This window comes from Helianthus annuus, chromosome 9 (assembly GCF_002127325.2).
Source record: "Helianthus annuus cultivar XRQ/B chromosome 9, HanXRQr2.0-SUNRISE, whole genome shotgun sequence".
Taxonomy (NCBI): domain Eukaryota; kingdom Viridiplantae; phylum Streptophyta; class Magnoliopsida; order Asterales; family Asteraceae; genus Helianthus; species Helianthus annuus.
This window is the reverse complement of record NC_035441.2, coordinates 104,785,732-104,810,269: the sequence shown is the minus strand read 5'-3', so window position 1 is coordinate 104,810,269 and position 24,538 is coordinate 104,785,732. Positions and strand designations below refer to the sequence as shown.

At 37.8% G+C, this 24,538-nt stretch overlaps 3 protein-coding genes across 4 annotated transcripts; 1 reads left to right on the top strand and 2 right to left on the bottom strand.

Annotated features, from left to right (window-relative positions):
- Nucleotides 1-177: 177 nt before the first annotated feature.
- Nucleotides 178-2,342, top strand: LOC110878099. Of its 2 annotated transcripts, XM_022126359.2 has the most exons (2): nt 178-1,533; nt 1,614-1,755. In XM_022126359.2, exons 1-2 carry the CDS (start codon nt 664-666, stop codon nt 1,716-1,718), a joined length of 975 nt encoding a protein of 324 aa, XP_021982051.1. In that variant the 5' UTR covers nt 178-663; the 3' UTR covers nt 1,719-1,755. The 2 variants fall into 2 exon arrangements, with proteins under 2 accessions (XP_021982051.1, XP_021982050.1); XM_022126358.2 differs by having other exon boundaries at nt 185-2,342.
- Nucleotides 2,315-5,023, bottom strand: LOC110878100 (staphylococcal-like nuclease CAN2). The gene is made up of 7 exons (XM_022126360.2): nt 4,854-5,023; nt 3,898-4,108; nt 3,615-3,802; nt 3,483-3,539; nt 3,051-3,210; nt 2,908-2,976; nt 2,315-2,828 (listed from the first exon to the last, which is right to left on the bottom strand). Exons 1-7 carry the CDS (start codon nt 5,006-5,008, stop codon nt 2,712-2,714), a joined length of 957 nt encoding a protein of 318 aa, XP_021982052.1. The 5' UTR covers nt 5,009-5,023; the 3' UTR covers nt 2,315-2,711.
- A 13,445-nt stretch (nt 5,024-18,468) lies between these two features.
- LOC118482039 (biotin carboxyl carrier protein of acetyl-CoA carboxylase-like) lies at nt 18,469-24,032 on the bottom strand. The gene is made up of 9 exons (XM_035977483.1): nt 23,828-24,032; nt 22,495-22,665; nt 20,114-20,166; nt 19,965-20,018; nt 19,631-19,882; nt 19,473-19,535; nt 19,055-19,123; nt 18,910-18,955; nt 18,469-18,778 (listed from the first exon to the last, which is right to left on the bottom strand). Exons 1-9 carry the CDS (start codon nt 23,859-23,861, stop codon nt 18,717-18,719), a joined length of 804 nt encoding a protein of 267 aa, XP_035833376.1. The 5' UTR covers nt 23,862-24,032; the 3' UTR covers nt 18,469-18,716.
- Between the last annotated feature and the right edge of the window lie 506 nt (nt 24,033-24,538).

Genomic DNA, 24,538 nt, shown 5'->3' with positions numbered 1-24,538 from the left:
TCATGTTTCAGCAAGCGAATGGGAAGCGTATTGGCCTATACAGTTCCTATTGGTTTAGCATTTATTGATTTTAAACCTTATAAGGAGCGTATTGTGCTATACACTTCGTATCGAGGGATGTACACTAATTTTTGGGGGTGTCTAGATGCCATGACCCTAAATAAAAAATAAAAAGAAGTCCAAACGCTGTCGTTTTACTTTTCCCTCGCCGGCGTCGTCGTCTTCTCGAAGAAGGGCACATTCAACACGTTTCTCAAAACGCTGTCGTTCCTCCGTTGGCAACGTTCGGTCGTCTTCTTCTCGAAGAGGCCACGTCACCATTAACACTTTATCAAAACAATCAGTCAATAAACTCGTTCTTCGTCCCTTTCTTCAATCATTCTTTCGTACAAGTTTTACATTTATATCTCCGTCAAACATCTTATCTTATTCATTAATAACACAAAAAACATCATCTCCTGTTAATCAATTCCTGTTCGTTTCCATATTCAATTCCTATGTTCACTTTCAACTCAAAATTTACGTGATTTGATATCTTCGTTGTTAGGGGTATTCACGGTTCGGTTTTAATCCGTTCAAACCGGTCATCGGTTTGGTTTCACGGCCGGTTTTTTTACTTTTAACTTTCACAAAATTAGGACAATTAGAGCTTCAATTTAATCAATGGATAACAATGGAGTTGAAGATAAGAAATCCAGTGGATTCAGAACCAGTTTTTCTGGATTTACTAAACTAGACATCCCAAAGGTAAAATTCCAACGGCTGGAGCGCGAGAAGGATGAGTCCTCCTCGCGCGTCAATAACGGTAACAGTAACAGTATCAATAACAGTTTGTTTCGAAGAAGTGTTCGTAGGGTTTTAGGTAGGGAAATCGATTACGGGTTGCTTAAAAACATGGCTAGAGAATGGATCAAGAATCCAATGAACATGGTTCTTTTGTTATGGATTGTTTGTGTTGCTATCTCGGGCGCGATTCTGTTCCTTGTAATGACGGGTATGTTAAACCACGCGCTTCCCAAGAAATCGCAAAGAAACGCGTGGTTTGAAGTTAACAACCAGATTCTCAACGCGTTGTTTACGCTCATGTGTTTGTACCAACACCCGCACCGGCTTTATCATCTAGTGTTGCTTTTGAGATGGAGATCCGAAGACGTTACGAAGTTGAGGAAGGTATATTGCAAGAACGCGAGTTCCAAGCCGCATGAATGGGCACACATGATGGTTGTTGTGTTCTTGTTGAATCTTAATTGTTTTGCGCAATATGCGCTATGTGGTTTAAACGTTGGGTACAAGCGATCAGAAAGACCAGCAATTGGAGTGGCGCTGACTGTCACTGTGGCAATCGGCGCCCCTGCAATTGCTGGTGTCTACAGTGTCATTAGTCCTCTTGGGAAGGACTACGACACTGGTTCTGACGAAGAATCCCAACTAAGGAAAGATGATGCCGAGAGTAGTACCGGATCAACCCGGAAAATATTGGGACCATCTGAGCGTAGATTCTCGTTTGCGTTAAAAGAGGACTCAAGAACAATCGTAAGTAGTCCAAAATGGAGTGGAGGTGTATTTGATTTTTGGGAGGATATCTCATTAGCATATCTATCATTGTTTTGTAGTTGTTGCGTATTCGGATGGAATATGGAGAGGCTCGGTTTTGGAAACATGTATGTGCATATCGCGACGTTTCTGTTATTCTGTTTGGCGCCGTTTTGGATATTTAATTTGGCCGCTATAAATATCGACAATGAGACAGTGAGGGAGATCTTGGGGATCACAGGGATGTTTCTTTGTTTATTTGGTTTGCTTTACGGCGGATTTTGGAGGATTCAAATGCGAAAAAGGTTTAATTTGCCACCATCAGATTTCTGTTTTGGTAAACCTGCGGTTACTGATTGTGCATTGTGGCTATGCTGCTGTTGGTGTTCGCTCGCTCAAGAAGTCCGGACGGGAAACGCGTATGATATCGTGGAAGATGGGTTTTATAACAAAAACGAGAGCGAATCCGGTGGAATGACGATATCGCCTTTACCTCGAGAAAGAGATCAACCAAGTGCCTTATCAAGCCCGAGTTTAAGCAGGTATATGAAGGATTATCAGAACGCGAACGGGCATTTATCAATGGCGGAAGAAGATTCTTCAAATGGTAATGATGCAGCCCTTGAACCACCGGTTCCATCACGTATACGACGAGACGAAAGTTAAGATATTTAAGATTTTTTTAATTATTTTTGTCTTCATGATTTATGCTTTGAAATTATTGTGTTTTTTGTGCATACATATATGCTTAGAGTGATTTTGTGTATAAATTATTACTTTGTTTTATTCAAATTTTATTGCATTATAAACCCTTGTGTTAGTATACATCCAAAATCTTTACATGATAAAGATGATTCGTAAATGTAATACAACATTAAACTGTCAAACCGAACCATATGAATCTCAAACCATCGACAGGCTTCGATCGGTTTCAACGTTTTATGCAAATCCCTATTGCTGCTACTAACAAATTTTAAGCCCGAGTGTTGGCATCATTATGTGGCATCTTTCCGCGAGTCATTTTATAAGATGATAAGCCTATAAATACTAACAATCAAGAAACCACTAAAACTCTAAATCCCTTGTTTGATCAAATCTTGAATGTAGCAACAACAACGTGAACAATAACAAACCTCGAGGATGACTTGTCAGCAACAGAGGCAGACCCACTTTGCCAACTAGGCATGCACGCGTAGATGTCTGTTTTCACGATGATTCTTCCTCCATTCCCATGGCATTTCAGGATTTGATGAAGCCCACAACCCGACTCTCTTAATTCGAACATCTTTCTCCCACTAAATCAAACATCAAACCAATTAAACCATTTTCACACGACAAAAAAAGACGATTGTTGTTAGGTTGGGGATCAATCACCTTTTCTAATTCGGGTCGCTTGTCATAATCCGTGTAATGCCATGCAAGTCCTTTCTTCAACAATGATTCCTGTGTAATCAAATTTCACGAATTAGTTGTGTTGCATCTGCAGGGACATGAATGTATGGCAACAATCAAATTACCTGTACAAAGACACCATTACAATAGATGTCTCCAACAAAACGCCCATAACGATCTTCGCCAAATATCAAAATTTTCAAACACTTGCCTTCAATTATCTTTATGAGCTCATCCTTAGCCTCTTTTCCGTAAGGCATTGAGTGTTCAGGTGCATCTATTCCCCTGTTTTCATTCACTTATATTACACCAAACAGACTTAACTAAGAAATTCCAAGTGTAGAGCAAGTGGGCTAGAAAAGGGCCCAACTTAAAACATGGATAACTTTTGATCTATCTAGAGTTATGGGCTCATAAGATATGGACGGAACAGGCCAGATGTGGTGGCAAACGACCATAGGCCACATGCCCAACGTAAAACGCGTTTTACGTGGACCTCATGAGTTTTCCCTAACGGGTTCTCTTACTTAGCAAAAAGAAAATTTTGTTTTGGATACCTTAGTCTAATTCGGTACTTTCGTGCAAGAATTTCCTGATTATCAATACGCAGTAACCTGCGTTAACAAATAAACATGATTCAGAAAAACTTTAAAAAACTAGAGTAGTATGATACAAACACTAGTTATTACCGATAGCCCGCGTCTGTGATTCGTTTTTGCAATGAATCTGCTTTGGTGTAGTTCCTTTCAGCCAGTGCTTCAATACGTTCAACCGCAGCCATTTGTACCTCTTGGGGAACACGCGATGACTCAGGGGCATCCGAGGTACTAACATAGACTGTTACAGTATCCCCATCTGCTACTGCCTTTGCATCCACCTATTTCGAATCAAACGCATTCACATTAGTAACGTTAGTAAAAATTCGAGCTTGTATGAATTGTGAGCTTTGAGTGTAGCAGAAATTGTTCTTACCGGAAGCGTGTGCAACTCAAACTTGATCCCGTCAGCGAGTGATGGCGCATCAACCAGAAGATGTGGAAGACGGAGAACGTAGAACGACCATAAGCCCTCCATATCGGGTGTTGGGTGTCGCTGTAGGGTGTGACTTACAAGCCTGGAAGCTTCTTCAGGTGTGTTTGGTGGAGGTTTAGATTCCCTCCATGCGTTTGATACTTGGTTATACCTTCAATTAATTTGTTAAAATGTCAATAAAACTACGTGTCGTGGCTTAGCGGAGTTGGCGTCCCCTGCCAGGTCACCTACTAAGGGTGCCAAAAACCGCGCCGGCTCGCCAACGAGGGGACGCTAGGGGATTAACGGGCACGAAGTGCTTGAGGTGTGGGGCCAACTCACAATCCAACTAATCAAACAATTTACTCACATTTAAAAAAAGGTTAAAAACTAAATGTATTTTTAGTTAAACCACTACGCATTTTTAAAAAGTTTCGTTGTGTGACGCTGAGTCAGTGACAATAACATTGACCGTGGCATGAACTTTTTCACTTTCTAGTTAAACTTTTAGTTAAACCGCTACACATACATAGCTACTGGACTAACAAACTAAAACCTAGGGTTGTTAAACCGGTACACATACATAGCTACTGGACTAACTAACTAAAACCTAGGGTTTCAGATTTGATTTCGAATTGGAAACTAGAAGTAAAAGGACCAACGAATTTGAGATTATAGTTGAAAAAATTACCAGTTTGATTGAGCTTTCTTGAATCAACTCACATGATTACTCAGACCTTCAGGAACCTACAATTAAATAGAAACGACTGTTTTTAACAATTGTGAAAATGTTTGGAAATTAAATTCACTCCGATGAAAGCTCAAATTGAATTTCTTTAAGAAAATTATAAACAGGTGATTTTGGTGGATTGAAAGTGAAGATATGAAATTGGGGGTGAGAGTGAAGATAGGCGTACCTGAGAGGTGAATTCAAAGTGTTGAGCAAGGGTGGAGACAACGACGGTGGAGATAGAAACGCCATGGTGGCCAAGTGCTCCATCACCAGCGCCGCCGCCTGTGGTGGTGGTTGGTGGCTCGGAACAGCACCAGCCTTACAGAAATCAACCCGCATTTCCTTTTTTAGAGTTAATTATTGTTTGTCGTTTGTTAAAAATCACTATTTTAGTCCATTAGTTTAAAAATTGCGATTTTAGTCCCTGTGGTTTCACTTTTGTAACCATTTCAGTTCCTATGGTTTCATTTTCATAACCACTTCAATCCATTATTCTGTTAAGTACAGGGACTGAAATAGTTACGAGTGGACTGAAATGGTTACGGAAGTGAAACCACATGGACTGAAATAGCGATTTTTGACAAACCAGAGGGACGAAAACAGTAATTAACTCTTTTTTTAATATTAGTGAAAAAAGAATTGAGTAAACTTTCATTTTGCTCTCCGGTCGTTTTAACGGTTTTGCCTCAATCATTTAAAAATAATCATTTTACTATGTGGTCTATGAAGCTCATCATGATTTCACTCCCTGCCCCAAATGGCATCCATTTTAGACGTTAAAAAATGCCACGTGCATAACACATGATGGGCAATTAGACTGAAACATGACAGTATTTAACGTTTAAAATAGATGCCGTTTGGGGTGGGGAGTGAAATTGTGATGGGTTTCATAGATCAGGGAGTAAAATGGCTATTTTTAAATGATTGGGGAAAAACCGTTAAAACAACAAAACAACAGGGAGCAAAATGGAAGTTTATTCAAACGAATTTTATACCCTATCCGAGAAATATATACTTAAAATTGATAATCGAGCTCGAACTGATAACTTCCAACAAGTCACATGGAAAAGCGGATTTTAAACCCTATCCGAAAAAAATTACTTAAAACCATGGTTGCAAAAGTCGCTAGGCGCTCCCTAGTCGGTCGACCGAGGAGTTGAGAGTACTCGGCATAGGCAGAGAGTACTCGAAGAGTACTCGGACATGTTAAATTATAAAGAAATTAGTTTTCGGAAATTAAATGTATGTCTAATAACATAAATTTGCTAATATTTATAACAAAATACCAATGTTTTAAAAACCGGTTTTTAGATCAAACCGGATTAGGCTAAAAAATGGTTCAACCGGTTGAACCAGGTTGTACCGAGCGGTTCAACCAAGTTGACTATCTAACTCTATAATTTCATAAATTACAACATCAACTCAAAAGTTAATCCAAAAATGAATGATTACGTATTAAAAGATGATCCAAAAGTAAATCCATAATAAAAAATAATCCAAAAGATAATCGAAAATCATTCAATTTCCAACAAGCTCTTTTAAATGAAAGTGTATGATATGTTTAAGCCATTTGAGTGTTAATACATCAACTATTTTCGTTTCATACAATATTAAATAAGAACTTTTAGTTACGAATAATCATAATATATAAAAATTACATAAGATAAGTAACATATATAATGAAAATAAGTATCAACTCAAACTAAAATAACCTTGTACCGGTACCGGTATTACGTTTCAAACCGGTATACCGGATTTTACCGCCGGTACATTGTCACACCCCAACCAATGGCGGAAACATCGGGATGAGACGAAGTGTGAAGATTGCTAGAGACATCATAACGCTATTTGTGACAATATTTAGAAAATCCAAATTTCATTTCATTTCATAACTTCAAATAGTCAACATTACAAGAAATTCAAATACAACAAGTTTAACGAAACAACATGATAACATAACAAAATTTGATACAACATATTAAACCCTAACGTCTATATGTGTATCTAGGCATCAACGCTATTTCTTTTCTTAGCATCGTCCTCATCAACCTGTAACATGTTTAAAATAATTCAATGCAAAAGCAAAGGCGAGTATACAAGTTTGGTACATACATAGCATAAGATAAAAGTGTGAACAATTCCTCATAGCAAGCATGCGATTCAAGATAAACATTAAATATGGCATGTGTATAACATATCAAACCAAGAAAACGCAACTTGCTCATGACATAACCAAAGTTTCAGTAGAGGCGGGTCGTTAATCCTATAGCGCTACATATGTCAAGGTTTGGCTCGTACGAAGTTAATGATAAGTTCAACACATAAGAATCACCCAAATTTAAAGTATCAAGCCATCACATATACAAGCATGTTATAGGAATGTTCATGTGTTTAGACAAAAGTTCATGTGTAAGTTTCTATAGGTAAACATGTTACACCCCAAAAGTGGTAAAAGTAAAAAGGGGAAAAGTACGAGTATACTCACCAGATTGCTAAGTCTTCCGATTATCCAAGCGTTGACGAGGGAATGGGTTTAGGAGGATGAGACACGAGGACACCTTAATGGCAAACGAAGGCGTATGAGTAATCGGGATTATGACGGAGGATTGAATTGGAAATTAGAGTATTTCTAATTGGTATATATGTATATATATATTTTACATAGTTTATGTAAAAATCCTAAGTTAAATCAATCAAGATTATTATAGAAGTGTAATCAAAATAAATATACATTTATTTTCATAAAAATACTAAAAACCGATGAGTTTCGTTTCTCAATTTAACACGTTTCATTTTACGAATTTTCACAATAAAACGGGCAGAGTTTCCCCTGTTTTTGGACGATCCCGACAACACAAGTTGTCGTTTAAATTTGTCAAAACTCATCAATTCAATAACAATGATTATGTACGAAACGATACGGAACAATAAATTATAAAATTAATATATATATATATATATATATATATATATATATATATATATATATATTTCTATGTTCAAGTTTTATAAACACGGTTAGCGTTCGAATAGTTTGGGTTTTACAAGTTTATTAACCGTGTAAAACGATAACTACATATAAAACACTATAACATTCGCGTCATTGGTACACCGCGGCTCGCGTTTAAAGTAACATTAACACAACTAATTTCATGAGCTTCAAGACATTAGAATTTACCGAACATCGAATCTGCCGGTTTGACAGGCGTTGACCGTTTGACCAGATTTGACCACGGTTGACTGGTTTGACCGAAGTCCAAAACGGAACCCGACTGAGCTGGTGACTGACGTTGCCCTGAACTCGCGACTGACCAGTCAGTTGACTGAGTTGACCCGAACGATGAGCTGACCCGAACCAAGCTCGAACAACATTAGGGTCGATATACGAACTGAACAAAACAAAACCCGACTCGAGAATCAGACCGAACATGAACTGAAAATAAACAAGGTCCGACTTGAGTCAAAACCCGCACTGAACCGAATAAACTGAAAACGTTACCTGAATCGAGACTCGAATCGAATTCTGATGCCGGCGCTGGAGAACGTGACCCAAACTGAACCAAACCGCCGCCGCTCACGGCGGGCTGCCGTCGCCGCTGTCGATGTTATGTCGTTGTCGTTGTTTTGTCGCCGCCACAGGGAGGTGGTTGGTCGATCCTTCTCTCCACCGCATTCTCTCTCTCTCTCGTCGCATTCTCTCTCTCTCTCTCTCTGTGTCGATCTCCGATGACCGTCGCCACAGGGGCGTCTGGCCGTTCGTTTAGAGAGGAGGAAGCAGGTGAGTGTGGGTGATTGTCGAGGGGGGGGGTGTCTGGTCGGAGAAACAAGACAGCGAACAGCCGGAACCGGCCGGCATTGTCACCGGAATCCGGTGACCGGAGTTGCAGAGAGAGAACAGGGGGAAGTGGGTGTCGGCTGAAATGAGAGCTGAAGTGATTAGGGTTTAGTTTACTCATTTATTCTTAAGTTTTGTTTTAGGTGGGCTTGGGCCCGAGGCCCACAAGCCCAATCCCGTGTTTAAGTGGCCCATAATTCCTATGAATCCGTTTTTTTTTTAAACCGAACATTATCTAGGACCGTAAAATAAAATTTTAGATAAAAAAAATATATATATAAATATATGTAAACATAGTGTCGATAGTCGTCGTTTCGCGTTTTAAATCTGTTTTTTTTATTCGATTTTGACTGGAATTCCAAAAATAGAAAGGCGGTCACGTCTTTCCTAGAAAACATGGAAATGCGGAAATACGAGGCGTTACAGTCTCCCCTCCTTTAGGAAATTTCGTCCCGAAATTTGTTCAGAAGGAGGACTTGAAAGGGTTTTGGCAACCCAGAAGAGGATTGTTTAAGACTGAGGCCTTGGAGTTTGAGACAACGGAGGGTAATTGAGGTATAAGGATGAATGATTGATCCGATCAATGATTAAGAGTATAAGAATAGCATGAGTATCGGATAGACGGAATTAGCGTCCTAAGAATGAAGTCTCGTCGTGGATAATCGAATATAATGCGTTTGTGAGTTGTCTAAAGTTGTATTAGGTCTAAATAGGTCTGTAAAACACTGAATTTCTCATGACACGCTTTACGAAAGTTTGGTAATTTGGTGAAAACACTTATATATAGGAAGTACCAGCGGCGTATCCACCATGTTTTGACCACATTACGTCTGTTCCGTATTCGGTGCCGTGTTACATTCCGCGTCTTACCATACACAGTAGTACACTCTATGGTTCTCATACGCCTATCACTATAATCCCGTGTGCACCCACGATTATGTTGATCGTCGCATGATCCGCATAGCTTGTACTAATTGTGTATGAATCAGGGTATTCATAAATGTGAAAAAAGTAAGAACATGTATGTATAAGAACGTAGTATGTAAGTAAGTCCATGCTTAAGTATGTATGGGACCCACGTAAGCGAATCCCTCATTCCGCTCGCGTACGGGTACAAATGTATGAATCAAGTATGACTGATGAGTATGTGTGTAATAAGTATGAACACAAGTATGAGTATGCATGTATGTATGAGCATAACCATAAACCGTGTAAGTAGTATGTGGATAAGTATAATTATAAAACGTATGAAAAAAAATGAGTATAAATGCGAGTACGAGTATAGCATAAACCGTATAAATGAGAGTATAAACACCTAGGAGAGCATATCAGAAATAGTGCATAAAGAATAAGACAATAAAACAAGTATTAACACATAGAGAAATATGTCAAGAATAACACATAAAGAATCGGACAATGAAACATGTACTAACACATAATAACAAGTATTAATACCTAAGAATAACATGTCAAATATTACACATAAGTGACATATATGTTTTAAAAGAACATGAATAAGAAGCAAATAAAGTATCATGTAGTAGTTTCAAGCAAAACATAGAAATAAAGCTCTAAAACTATAGACTAGGTTAAAGCATTCCTACTTTTCCTAATTCCCTATAGTTATGGCTCTGATACCAATCTGTCACACCCCAACCAATGGCGGAAACATCGGGATGAGACGAAGTGTGAAGATTGCTAGAGACATCATAACGCTATTTGTGACAATATTTAGAAAATCCAAATTTCATTTCATTTCATAACTTCAAATAGTCAACATTACAAGAAATTCAAATACAACAAGTTTAACGAAACAACATGATAACATAACAAAATTTGATACAACATATTAAACCCTAAAGTCTATATGTGTATCTAGGCATCAACGTTATTTCTTTTCTTAGCATCGTCCTCATCAACCTGTAACATGTTTAAAATAATTCAATGCAAAAGCAAAGGCGAGTATACAAGTTTGGTACATACATAGCATAAGATAAAAGTGTGAACAATTCCTCATAGCAAGCATGCGATTCAAGATAAACATTAAATATGGCATGTGTATAACATATCAAACCAAGAAAACGCAACTTGCTCATGACATAACCAAAGTTTCAGTAGAGGCGGGTCGTTAATCCTATAGCGCTACATATGTCAAGGTTTGGCTCGTACGAAGTTAATGATAAGTTCAACACATAAGAATCACCCAAATTTAAAGTATCAAGCCATCACATATACAAGCATGTTATAGGAATGTTCATGTGTTTAGACAAAAGTTCATGTGTAAGTTTCTATAGGTAAACATGTTACACCCCAAAAGTGGTAAAAGTAAAAAGGGGAAAAGTACGAGTATACTCACCAGATTGCTAAGTCTTCCGATTATCCAAGCGTTAACGAGGGAATGGGTTTAGGAGGATGAGACACGAGGACACCTTAATGGCAAACGAAGGCGTATGAGTAATCGGGATTATGACGGAGGATTGAATTGGAAATTAGAGTATTTCTAATTGGTATATATGTATATATATATTTTACATAGTTTATGTAAAAATCCTAAGTTAAATCAATCAAGATTATTATAGAAGTGTAATCAAAATAAATATACATTTATTTTCATAAAAATACTAAAAACCGATGAGTTTCGTTTCTCAATTTAACACGTTTCATTTTACGAATTTTCACAATAAAACGGGCAGAGTTTCCCCTGTTTTTGGACGATCCCGACAACACAAGTTGTCGTTTAAATTTGTCAAAACTCATCAATTCAATAACAATGATTATGTACGAAACGATACGGAACAATAAATTATAAAATTAATATATATATATATATATATATATATATATATATATATATATATATATATATATATATTTCTATGTTCAAGTTTTATAAACACGGTTAGCGTTCGAATAGTTTGGGTTTTACAAGTTTATTAACCGTGTAAAACGATAACTACATATAAAACACTATAACATTCGCGTCATTGGTACACCGCGGCTCGCGTTTAAAGTAACATTAACACAACTAATTTCATGAGCTTCAAGACATTAGAATTTACCGAACATCGAATCTGCCGGTTTGACAGGCGTTGACCGTTTGACCAGATTTGACCACGGTTGACTGGTTTGACCGAAGTCCAAAACGGAACCCGACTGAGCTGGTGACTGACGTTGCCCTGAACTCGCGACTGACCAGTCAGTTGACTGAGTTGACCCGAACGATGAGCTGACCCGAACCAAGCTCGAACAACATTAGGGTCGATATACGAACTGAACAAAACAAAACCCGACTCGAGAATCAGACCGAACATGAACTGAAAATAAACAAGGTCCGACTTGAGTCAAAACCCGCACTGAACCGAATAAACTGAAAACGTTACCTGAATCGAGACTCGAATCGAATTCTGATGCCGGCGCTGGAGAACGTGACCCAAACTGAACCAAACCGCCGCCGCTCACGGCGGGCTGCCGTCGCCGCTGTCGATGTTATGTCGTTGTCGCTGTTTTGTCGCCGCCACAGGGAGGTGGTTGGTCGATCCTTCTCTCCACCGCATTCTCTCTCTCTCGTCGCATTCTCTCTCTCTCTCTCTGTGTCGATCTCCGATGACCGTCGCCATAGGGGCGTCTGGCCGTTCGTTTAGAGAGGAGGAAGCAGGTGAGTGTGGGTGATTGTCGAGGGGGGGGTGTCTGGTCGGAGAAACAAGACAGCGAACAGCCGGAACCGGCCGGCATTGTCACCGGAATCCGGTGACCGGAGTTGCAGAGAGAGAACAGGGGGAAGTGGGTGTCGGCTGAAATGAGAGCTGAAGTGATTAGGGTTTAGTTTACTCATTTATTCTTAAGTTTTGTTTTAGGTGGGCTTGGGCCCGAGGCCCACAAGCCCAATCCCGTGTTTAAGTGGCCCATAATTCCTATGAATCCGTTTTTTTTTTAAACCGAACATTATCTAGGACCGTAAAATAAAATTTTAGATAAAAAAAATATATATATAAATATATGTAAACATAGTGTCGATAGTCGTCGTTTCGCGTTTTAAATCTGTTTTTTTTTTATTCGATTTTGACTGGAATTCCAAAAATAGAAAGGCGGTCACGTCTTTCCTAGAAAACATGGAAATGCGGAAATACGAGGCATTACATACATACCTTATGTCGTTTCACTTATTTACCGGGGTGTTTCGTACCGGATTTATATGTAACGCCCTGCTTCTACGTACTTTCCATAATTAGAAAGCTCGCCTTGTAATGTTATTTTTGGAAATCTTGTATTATTATAGTCGTCTTCTCGTTGTAAAATCCGAGACTTGGATCATAAATAAAATTCGTATTTCTTTAAATTCACCATCTACATATTCATACATGTTCATACGTTCGAATTCATTGTACATCGAATCCTTATTTGTAATTCATACTTATACGATACTTATTCACGATGCATGTCCATGTTTGTCCTTAAATTGTTGATACCTAAAAACCCCTAATAATATGCTTATTTATACAACGGTTAATCATCTAATATGTGACATATACTTGTCACTTACAAACATGTTACATACTTGTACATTACACTTTTTACCTAGTTAAATCATGTTTTATTTCATATTTCACCTTGTTACAAGTTAGGGGAAACATTGTTGCATATTAGTACACAACTTAACTAACAAAATTACTCATTATAATGTTTTAAAAAAATAAAAAAATAAAGAGATATGGCAACCCCAATTCAGCAAAATTCAGCCCCATATAGTTGGGTTTTGTGGGCTAGTTTCAAGGTGTAACCCCTTCTAAACACTTCCAAAGCCCAACCCATTGAAACCCTAATCCTTCCCCCTATAAATACCACTTATAACCAGCCTCTCTACCACTTTTGCAACACTAAAAACTCTCAAAACATCCTCCAAAGCGTAGCTGAAAGCAAAGGTTCGAGCAGATTGACACCCCTTCACGAAAATGAGCATAACTCACTCATTTCTTAACGAAATCACTTGATTCTTTTTCCTACTTACTTGGATAATCATGGGGTTCGATTCCTAGACTTCTCCTTGGAGAAATCAGACCTGGAAATGCCCTGAAATCATCCATAAACTTTCTGTTTGTTTTTATGTTCATCAAAAACTTGTTTATACCTATGTAACTTGTGTTCAACACATCTCATACCTATGTCCTAATGCTTACAACTTATCCCATGGTTGGTTAAGCTTAAAAACAAGGTTGAGACATTTAAAATCAGAGGATTAAACCTCATAAACTTGGTGTTTTGTCTAGGGTTTCAACCCACAAATCATGTCAAACATAGCCTTTGATACATGAGTGATTAGGGAACAACTTGGGTTGTCCTACATACAATCCTCACGTGATTTGATGATTTCTCTATAGTTAGGTTGTTTATGTTATTGTGCAAATCCTAGTTCGTGACCCTCCTTGGTTGTTGTTACACCAAGTGAAGTGGTGAACATTCAAGGGGTTCCTAAATGGAAGCATGTCCTTCCTACCCCATACATGACATCTATGATAACACGAGGTGCCTAAATGAAGATTCTAATCTTCTACCTCCTACTTGAATTATTGGACTAAATAATATGTAGTACTTAACCTAGATATATATATATACACTCATTCGAACCTTTGATGTTGAACTCATGTTTATATGTTAAAGTAGTAGAACATCACCTAAGACCTAAACCTTGTTGTGATTCTTATGGGTGTTCAACTCATGAAAACATTATCATAACCCTTGTGGTTACCAAGTGTCATAGAAGTGTTAAGTGTTGAAGATGATTATTTTCACATGCTATTCACATATCTTACTTTTTATGTTGTTTTGAATACCGAATCTCGACTCTAAGCATACTTGAACTTTAACCCTACACATTCAATCTTCCAACCTCATCAACTCGTCAATAATTGGATAATTGGAAAGCATATGCAAACTTTGTGAGTATACTCGTATTTTCCCCTTTTTACTCTTACCACTTTTGGGGTGTAACATGTTTATCTATCAACAAACTTACACATGAACATTTTGCTTAAACACATGAACATTCCTATAACATGCTTGTATACGTGATGGCTTGATGCTTTAAACTTGGATTTATCTTATGTGTCGAATTTATCATTAACTTCGTACGAGCCAAACCGTGACATATGTAGCGCTATAGGATTAACGACCCGCCCCTTTATCTCGGTTATGTCATGAGCATATTGCGTTTTCTTGGTTTGATATGTTAGACACATACCATATTTAAAGGCTTATCTTGAATCACATGCTTGCTATGAGGAATTGTTCAAAACTTATCTTTTGCTATGTACGTATCAAACTTGTATACTCGCCTTTGCTTTTGTATTGAACTTTATTTTAACATGTTACAGGTGGATGTTGACGATGCATGGAATCTAGTAGGATGCTTAGATACCCACTTAGAAAGAATTGTATTCGTATTGTATCATTTTATTATTCGTGTTGTTGTACTTTGTTTCAAAACCTTGTACTTGATTCTTTAGAAATGAAATGAAATGATTATTTAAATACTTGTCACAATTATTAGCGTTATGATGTCTCGAGCAATCTTCACACTTCGTCTCATCCCGATGTTTTCCGCCATTGGTTGGGGTGTGACATTATATCTGGAAACGGTAACACCGGTATAACCGGCCAGTATTTACCGGTTTTTAAAACATTGCAAAATACGTGAAAATGATATTCATTATTTAATATAATAGTCATATAAATTATTTTAGAGTTAAATGCTTGGTTGGTCCCTGTGGTTTGCAAAAATTGCAGACTTGGTCCTAGTGGTTTACTAATTACACGCGTGGTACCAAAACTTATCAAAAATGCACTCGGTTGGTCCCCAGCCTTAACATCAGTTAAACATCTCTGTTAAAACACCCCATGTGCTTGGCACATGAGGATAATTTGGTTATTTCAGTCTAGTTGGACCCACCCCACCCCTTCTTCTTCCCTAAACCACCACCACCACCATCTGTCTGCATTTAAACATTTGTCTGCATTGCTGGACTTACAGAAATGTTCAAGACTATGGACACTGACGGCAGTAATCAAATCACATTAGAGGAATTAAGGGAAGGCTTAGAACGAGCTGGTGTCGCATTAAGAGATTCAGAAATCACTAAATTAATGGAATCGGTAATAATCTATATAGTTTGGTTTTGTCAACCGTCTTGTATCCATCGTCAATAACATCATCTTCTTTGCATGCTGATATAGACCATAGTGGTGCCATAGATTATGGAGAGTTTATAGCAGCAATGCTTGATTCGCATACAATCTAGAAGGAAGATAACTTATTTTGTGTTTGTTGAGTGATGATTTGAATTCGCATACAGGATTATGATGAGCAAATTGAATGAGTGATGATTTGAATTGGATATATGAGAGAATGGTAGCTGAGTTGGGGGATAATCAATACTCCACCATTATTGTTGTTCTAGGGTTTCTTGATTATTGTGGAGAGGATGGATTCATTGTCCCCCCAACTTTTTTTCAATGTAAAAACGAGAGGGTGGGGGGACCAGTTAGGGTTTCAATTGAAGCATATAATTAAATGCAGACAGATGGTGGTGGTGGTTTGGGGAAGAAAAAGAAGGGGGGTGGGGGGACCAACTAGACTGAAATGACCAAATTACCCTCATGTGTCAAGCACATGGGTGTTTTAACAGAGATATTTAACTGATGTTAGGGCTGGGGACCAACCGAGTGCATTTTTGACAAGTTTTGGTACCACGCGTGTAATTAGTAAACCACTAGGACCAAGTCTGCAATTTTTGCAAACCACAGGGACCACCCAAGCATTTAACTCTATGTTTTATTATTTTTTAAGTCAAACTCGACCCGAATTGACCTACTAGATCCGATTCTGGCCGAGTTGACCGCGTTTAATCGATTCCGAGTAATTAGGCAGATTTAGAGAAAGTCTCATCGGCAGCCTACCTTGTAGCGACTACTCGGCCTTGGAAACCGTGTTTTACAACCATGCTTAAAACTGATAATCAGGCTCGAACTGATAACTTCACCATGTCAAGGTGACACTTTACCACAGAGTTATATCCCTTCCTTGCCCTCATCGAGAAATACAACTGACTATTCCCTACCATGTTTCATATCCAATTGTACCTGTTAGGTATATGTAGGGTTTCATACACTATGATTTAAACCTGATTCCAATCTAGTCATAAACGACTTAACCGTTCAAAACCCAAAACAAATTTGAAAAGCCTGAGACTTTCTCTCCAAAACATGGTTCTAACCTGACCAGGGTATAATGCTTCGGATAAAATCGTCAGAGGAGAGAAACCGGAAAAAACATAAAGATTGTGAAAAGAAGTTCGGACAAGGTTGGTTGGCCGACTTGGTTATCAAGTAACGTTTAAACGGGTAGGGATAATTATTAGTTTAAATTATCGTTTGTTTAATTACTAGCTTGAGTTGGTATTGATTTATGATAACTTATTTAGCAAGTACTTATTAGTATAAATAGAGGGTTTATGGTTGATGTACTATGTGGATTTTGATTTTCTGGTTTATTAATAAAAGTGTCGAACTTCTTGTAATTGATCAAAGGGCATGGGCCAACAATTCCGGGTATTGTCATACCTTGTTTTTTACCTTGTTGACCATACCCTAACTATTTTTAACCCAGAACTGGTTTGGCCCAACATCTGATTTATGCACCTCTAGAAAGAATGAAAACGGGTGAAATGGAATTTTATGGTCTAATTAAGTAGGTTTTGGTGAAAATCTTACAGTTAAATCAGATTGGCCAGGTTGAGTGGTTGGCTGAACCAGACGTTTTAGTGATTTGACAGCTCAATTTTGAGAGATTAATGGTTTCTAACAGTTTTTTTTTTTCGTTAAATTGTTACTTTGTATTATAATTTAAAGTTACAAAAATAGTATGTATCAACATGTTCTAATTGAAAGCGGTAAATAAATACTATACATATAAACATCTAATTTCAAAACTAAGGGTTACTATTTTTAAGGGATTATAGATATTTGAGTGTGAACGTATGGTTGCAAAATGCAAATCACTAGTTTGAGAACTGAGAAGAGTGAGATGCATGATAATTAATAAGGAGATACATTAAGGGGTGTGAGAACAGTGAAAGAGACATTAGAATAGCAAAGGCAACTAAATACATTAAGCTCGAAAATCTAAGGTAGTCGTGGGAATAAGATTTATTAAATGAATAACAATGTTAAGAGCTTCAAACAAAGAAATGATAGGAATGAAAACTTAGAATAATGATCATTATGAAATTTTAATGGTACAAAGGACACATTTTTGTTTAGAAGTATATGGGCATACGAAGCGAATACTAGCCCATGCTTACGTTCAAAATGATCAAAATTAGCGCTAAGCCCAATCACCTCCATGTGGGTAAAATGGAGGTAGAATAGAGTGTGGTAACCTTTTACATGAAGTTCACCGTTCAAAGAAAACATAACTAAAATAACTTATGATGTTTCAGAATTGATGAACATGTTTTAAAATCCTCCTATTAAAGCCAAAAGGATCAACTTCAGTAGAAATTCAATTATCAGTATTAAACCGAGTCATAATAGACTTCTGATCATTCTACTTGAAATTAAACCACCATTAAGTCGTAAAGACAAATGTTGAAAATCATAATGACCAACATGTACAGCATCATTGGCAGCCATACTTGATTTTGATTCAAGAAATTGGTGTTACGAGAATGGTTTACTTCGATTATGTATCATAGGATGTGGTGAAGGCTACCGAAGACATTATAGAGAAAAGAAAGTTACGTCGGTAGGAGTTGAGGTAACATGGTCTGCACAGCCTTCTTGTGGTGAGGATGGACCATGATTTTACCATTACATTCATATTTTGACCACGACAATAGATTTGGAGCAAGAGGTCGACGAAGCGAACCACACCAAAATTCTACCTAAACTCGGGTCAATATGCTTGTACAAGTAACCGAAAGAAAGTCGAGAAACATATATAATCCTGGCATATGACATACAGATTATAAACTTTCAAGTCGACGAAATTTATGATCTGTTATGTTTCTTGTTGCAGATCTGAAGTCATTTCCATCCCACAAAAATTGGCAAATTAGAAAACGCTACAAATGAGAAGAATACAAAAGATACGAGATCAGAAGTAAGCCACAAAGCCTTAGGACCCCCAAAAACTACGCGAATGTGACTGATGATCTTAATTTACTGGATAGCATGAAACGAGGGCAACACTGCAATGAGGGGATCCCCGTACCCGACTGCCTCTGTAGATTCACAAAATTACATGTCAAAACACAAAAAATAACAATGTTTTTAACAAAAAATACATAAAAATTGAATTCTTTATCCGTTATTATTTGTTCTACAACCAGAAAACCTGAACGGGATATCTTACCTCCATCATCAAAGAGGATCTTTATGACTTCTCCAGCTGCATCCGACTGCATAACGATTTTCACAAAATATAAGGTCACGTTATTATTATTATTATAATCAATATAATATTATTATTTAGTAGAGAAAATAGAATAATATCTCACCTTCACAGGAAGCTCGGTGCCAAACTGGTCCAAATAGCATATAGTTTGTCCTTCCTTAATAACATCACCCTGTTTAAGCGCAAACACAAACACATCCAGTAATATGGTATTAAATATTATTTAAAGGTGTCAATTTCAACCCATTTACTTATCAATGGGCCGATATGGGCTAAGTTTCATCTTTTAAGGGCCAAACGGGCCAAAACCCCCTAAAGCATATAACTACCCGAAGTCATTCTACTCAAAAAGTTATATTGTCACAAAAACAATATTTTTGGTAATCATTTTTGACAAACTAACACAGAATATTCCTGCTCAGCCCGACCCGTAACAAAACGTATTTGTTTCAATCAGATCCTGTTTCACGGACTACTAGAAGTAACTACAAAAAATAAGGGTCCCACAAAAAGGAATTTACCTCTTTAATAAGAGTAGGCTGCTTCTTCCCTTTGAGTGTCCTGCCTTTCCGGAATGTTCCAACCTGACAATAGTAAAAAAAAAGATTATGAAATATGAACCTGTAAAGCTTTTTGCATAAAGAAAATATATATGGTAATATGGTATGCAATATTATACCGTTGGACACGAGACTAGAACATATCCACTAGCTCCAGAAGCTTCTAGTGCTGCTAACTTCTTTGACTTCTCAACAGGAATATTTGTAAACGGGGTGACTTTTTGAGAAGTGGGTGGCGGTGGTGGGGTAGCAGGGGCGGATTCGGTCATTGGTTTGCTAGGGATCGGTGGTGCTTCTGTAGGCGAAGCGATAGGGATGATTGCTTCTGCTGATTTAATGTTTCTCTTGAGATGCATTTCAAATCCACCAATCTATACAAACACAAATACTTTTCATATTTAATATCAATTATATAGTTACGGCATTTAATTGCCAATAGAGGAGCAAGCTTACTTTCATTTTCAGCTCGGCAATCTGTGTCTCGTCACAGACACCAAGGACAAGTTCCTGATAACAAATGGTAAGAATGTGAGTAAAACTTATATGCATACACACACACACAGTGTAATTGAGGTAAATAGAGTTATGTTTAAATAATTCACCTCAAAGCCATTAGGAAAAGTTGCACCTGTTGAAGTTATTTTCTCCACAGATCCTTAAGATGGAAACACCACACATGAAGATTATTAGTACTAGTTATAAAAACTGTCGCCGCGTTGCGGCGAACTTCTTTTGTTATTTAGTCTGTGTTTATATGTGTTTGAAATCACTACAAGCGCGTTGCACACGGAACTGCTAAAGAAAATGTAGAAAAAAACACTAAAAAATAACCGAAAGAGAATCAACTAAAAAAGTTGTATGGTAATGATGTTGTTCAGTAGAAACCCGTAGTCAGAGATGAGCAAATAGTAATGGGAACCGGTACCGAATTTCCTTAACCGAAAGATCCTAAGTAACTGTTCGGTACTGACGTTTGGCGTTCCTGGTACCGGTTCGCTACCGGTTTTTACCTTCATATACCGATACCGTAACCGGGGTATCAGTTGGCACCGAGTTCATCCCTACCCCTAAAACTAAAAAAAAATGTTGTACGATACCGTTGTTGTTCGTAAGGTACCCATGATCAGGGATGAGCAAATGGTACTGGGTAGCAGTACCAAATTTCACGAACTAAAAGACTATCAAACTCAATCCGGTACCGACTTTTGGCGTTTTATGTACCAGGCTGGTGATGGTTTTTACCTTCATGTACCGATAACGAACCGATATTTTCGATACAAGTACCGCTTGGCAGCAAACTTATCAAACTTAAAAAGTAAAGATAACAATTATTATAGTATTAAAATAATAAACTAAAAAAAACTGTATCTAATTTTTAATTATATTATAGTTATGAATATAATATAATAAATAAACTGTTCATTGCATTCGGTTTTTAATATATAGATAATTATAGTAAAAACATTAATACGTATGAATTATGCTTTAACTTAAGATTTAGAAGCATGATGCAGTTGACCATGTACATATATTATTTTTTTTAGTTTTTTTTAATAGCGAAAGCCTCACATACGTGACGTGCACTCCTCGCGTAACACGCAGTGGCTTTTGGGATCAAAACGCATCGGAGCGCCTCGCGCCTTTAAAACCAAAGTGGCGAGCTGAATCACAAAGTTAAGCCAAAAATGACTCACATGTTTCAAAGTTACATGTGATTGTTATAGGCTCAACTTGCAGCGTTCAGACATTAAACTCGTTGTTAAATGCCCCAACCTTATGTTTGATGGAAAAGCTATAGGCTTGCATGAACTTGAACCACATGGCATGCATCAGTTTCTGATTTTGTTGACTGTTGATGTATTTTTAGCGCTTCATGCTCAGAGTATAATTGAACACCGCGCTAATGCTCTAAGTTGCCGACTAATGCATAGACTTCTTTAATTTAGGTGTAAATAAGTATTTGTGCCTAGTCTCATTTAACTTCTTGCTAAAGAGGCTATGGGCTGACTTCATTGACTTAGGTTACCTCACAGCTCACACTAATGCATCACAATGAACTACAAAGACTTCCTCAAAATTGGGTATTGTTAGGTCTTGGTTTTAACGAATGTAGATTTGGTCTTGGTTTAAAAAAGCGTGAGGCGCTCTGAAGCGTTTTGATTCCAAAAGCTTTAAGCGAAGCTTCAAGCGCGAAGCGAGAGCTTCACGTATACGAAGCGCTCAAAATAAAAAAAAAATAAAAAAATATTTGTACACATCAATATGATATATTCTACTTGTTAATCAATAATAAACACAAAAACATGATTAAAAAACACACTTAACACATAAAAAACATAATTAAAACATAAATTAAAGTCGATTATTGGAGAAAGTATGAAGAATCGATGGAGAAGAGGGAGGGAGCGGCTGAAGATGTTTACTAACGTTCTTTTTTTTAGGGTAAAGAAGTAACGGGCCTCAATTAAACCCTATTAGAGACTATTGGGCCTAAATTAAAAACCTAAATCTGACCTGATTGGGCTGAAGCGTCGCTTCAAACCAATGGCGCTTCGGGCTTAAAGCGCGCTTCAAAACGCTTCACGTGATTTGTCGCCTCAAAGCAAAAAAAGCGACAACCCTAGCGCTTCATCGCTTCATGCTTTAAGCTCGCTTTTTTAAACCAAGGATTTGGTGATGCTTTAAAACCGAATTCTTAGAAAAAAATGAATAGAAAGTCTTTTGTATCGTAAAAGCTTATATGATAAATCAAGACTCGCACTAATTGTGAATAGAGAGGATAAATGTTGAACTTATGCAATAATTTGGATCTAACTAGTCTCATCTTGCTATCTTTATGGTATCAGTGGGATTGAATGATAAGGGATCATTTACTATGAATAAAAATCACATCAAGAAACAAGTTTATTTTTCATTTTGTTCTAACAATGATGATTGATCTATGCCATAGAAGTTGGTGTTTAACCTAAAAGAAACCACTCACCATTGGCCTTTTCAACAACAGCAACTTCAGATGACTTCACACATGCCACAAGAGCCCCTGCCCGCTTTTTCCGAGAAGAAAGAAGATCACAACCAAATGATGCATTATGCATGGAAACCACACCAAGTCTCTCGCATGCAGGGCGCAAAGGTGAAACAGTGCCCATCGCATCTGCAATCATAAGTTTACATATCAATAACAAATGTATTTTAACCAACTCCTTGGTAGGAAAATAAAAATGGTGAACTGTACAAGCCCTGTATATAAGAGATTACTAAGAACATGCACAGATTTCCTTAAAACTCTGATATTTCGTTGGATTTAATATCTAGTACGTTAGAAGTTGTACAAGAGGTACCGATAGAAGCATTGCAGGCGCAGTTATCATAGTGAACTGAGACATAACCTAAACATGCATGTACATTTGACACAACCCACACAGGTGACAGAGAACAATGAGCAAGATAAAATGTCCTTAGTAGCAAATCCAATTCCACAAAAAAAAAAAAAAAAGCATTTCATCATAGTTATTAAAGGCGCAAGACGCACTCAGGGCGATTTGTTGGGCCTGGGGCTTTATTTGCGCCTAGGTGCGCCTGGACGCTCGCTTTAATAACATTATTGGCATACATGAACTAACCTGAAGATTAAAGGCGCGAGGCGCACTCAGGGCGATTTGTTGGGCCCGGGGCCTTATTTGCGCCTGGGCGCTCGCTTTAATAACTATGCATTTCATATTATAAGATCCAATGAGACTCTGTTAGCAAAGTGGTTATGAGGCGAGGACCATAAATAGTCCCTTTCTAATGGCATGAGAGCCTAGATGGAATACATGCATTTAGTCCAATATCTTAAACCACAAGCCATTCTAATTATGCACTTGTTAGTCTCAACTAACTTAACCAGTGTCAGGAACACGCGTTCCACATCCGATTATGGAACCAATCTTAATTTATGATCAACAACCAGGTAAAAAGTAGGAACTCGCTCGTATCACTTCAAATTTTCGAAGCAGGCTTAACTAATAAACCAGGTTTAAGGCTGCTAAGTGCTAACTGCCACACCCACCCACACAAACACACACACACACACACACAGTTATTCATTATTTAAACCCTAATCACACATAAGGATGCTGCCTAGGTTTTATAGCTAAATCATCGAGAGAAGAACAGTAATAACTGAATATAGCTGAATCAGTTGAAAAACACATGATGTAACAGTTAATTTGATCTGTATGTGCTCCAACAGTCATACTTTTGTATCATTATTGATTTATAAAAGCAGATCTAAGATCACATGAACAGATTAGAGAGGATACAAGGGAACTTACAGTTAAAAGAGCGCAAGACAGCTGCAGACTCCATGAGAGAGAGATGAATGATCGATCGATCGGTTGCAGATTAATTTGTGGGTTGAAGAAATAATATTTATGGGTAAAGAAATGTCTTTGAGATGTCCGCCCTGTTTCATCAGTTTCTTCACCCACCTCACTGTCTTTGCTATGTTCTTGCTAACGTGCGCCTCCCCCCTTTTTTATGACGTGGCGCTCTCTCAATTTAGATTTACTCAAATTCCCTTTTTTTTTTTAGGGCAAATAGAATTAATCCCGAGCACTCTCGGAGCACCCACCGGACTAAACAGAGTGCTTCGAGAGTAACACGAGTCCATCACCAATTCCGACCCGATAACCCACCCACCCATAGGCACGACGGTGAAATTACCGGTAAAACCCGTTTGGCTCAAGAATCGAACCCAGGTTTTCCTGGGTCTCCTATCATTACCCACCAGTGTCTCACTCTGCATCAAGTGAGAGTTGAATCGGTTTCATACCAACAAATTCGGTACAGATCTGATATAGACTTTTCTATTAATTTACTATTTAGTACCGGTCTTTTTGGCATCGATATCATACGAAAAAAGCATCTTGTAACGAATATTCGTACTGTAGCCGAACTCCGCCCTAATTTCATGTGTTATGTAGGAGCTCTGTTGAGAAAAAAAGGCGATGTCACGTAGTGCCATGTAGACGTCACCTAAGCAT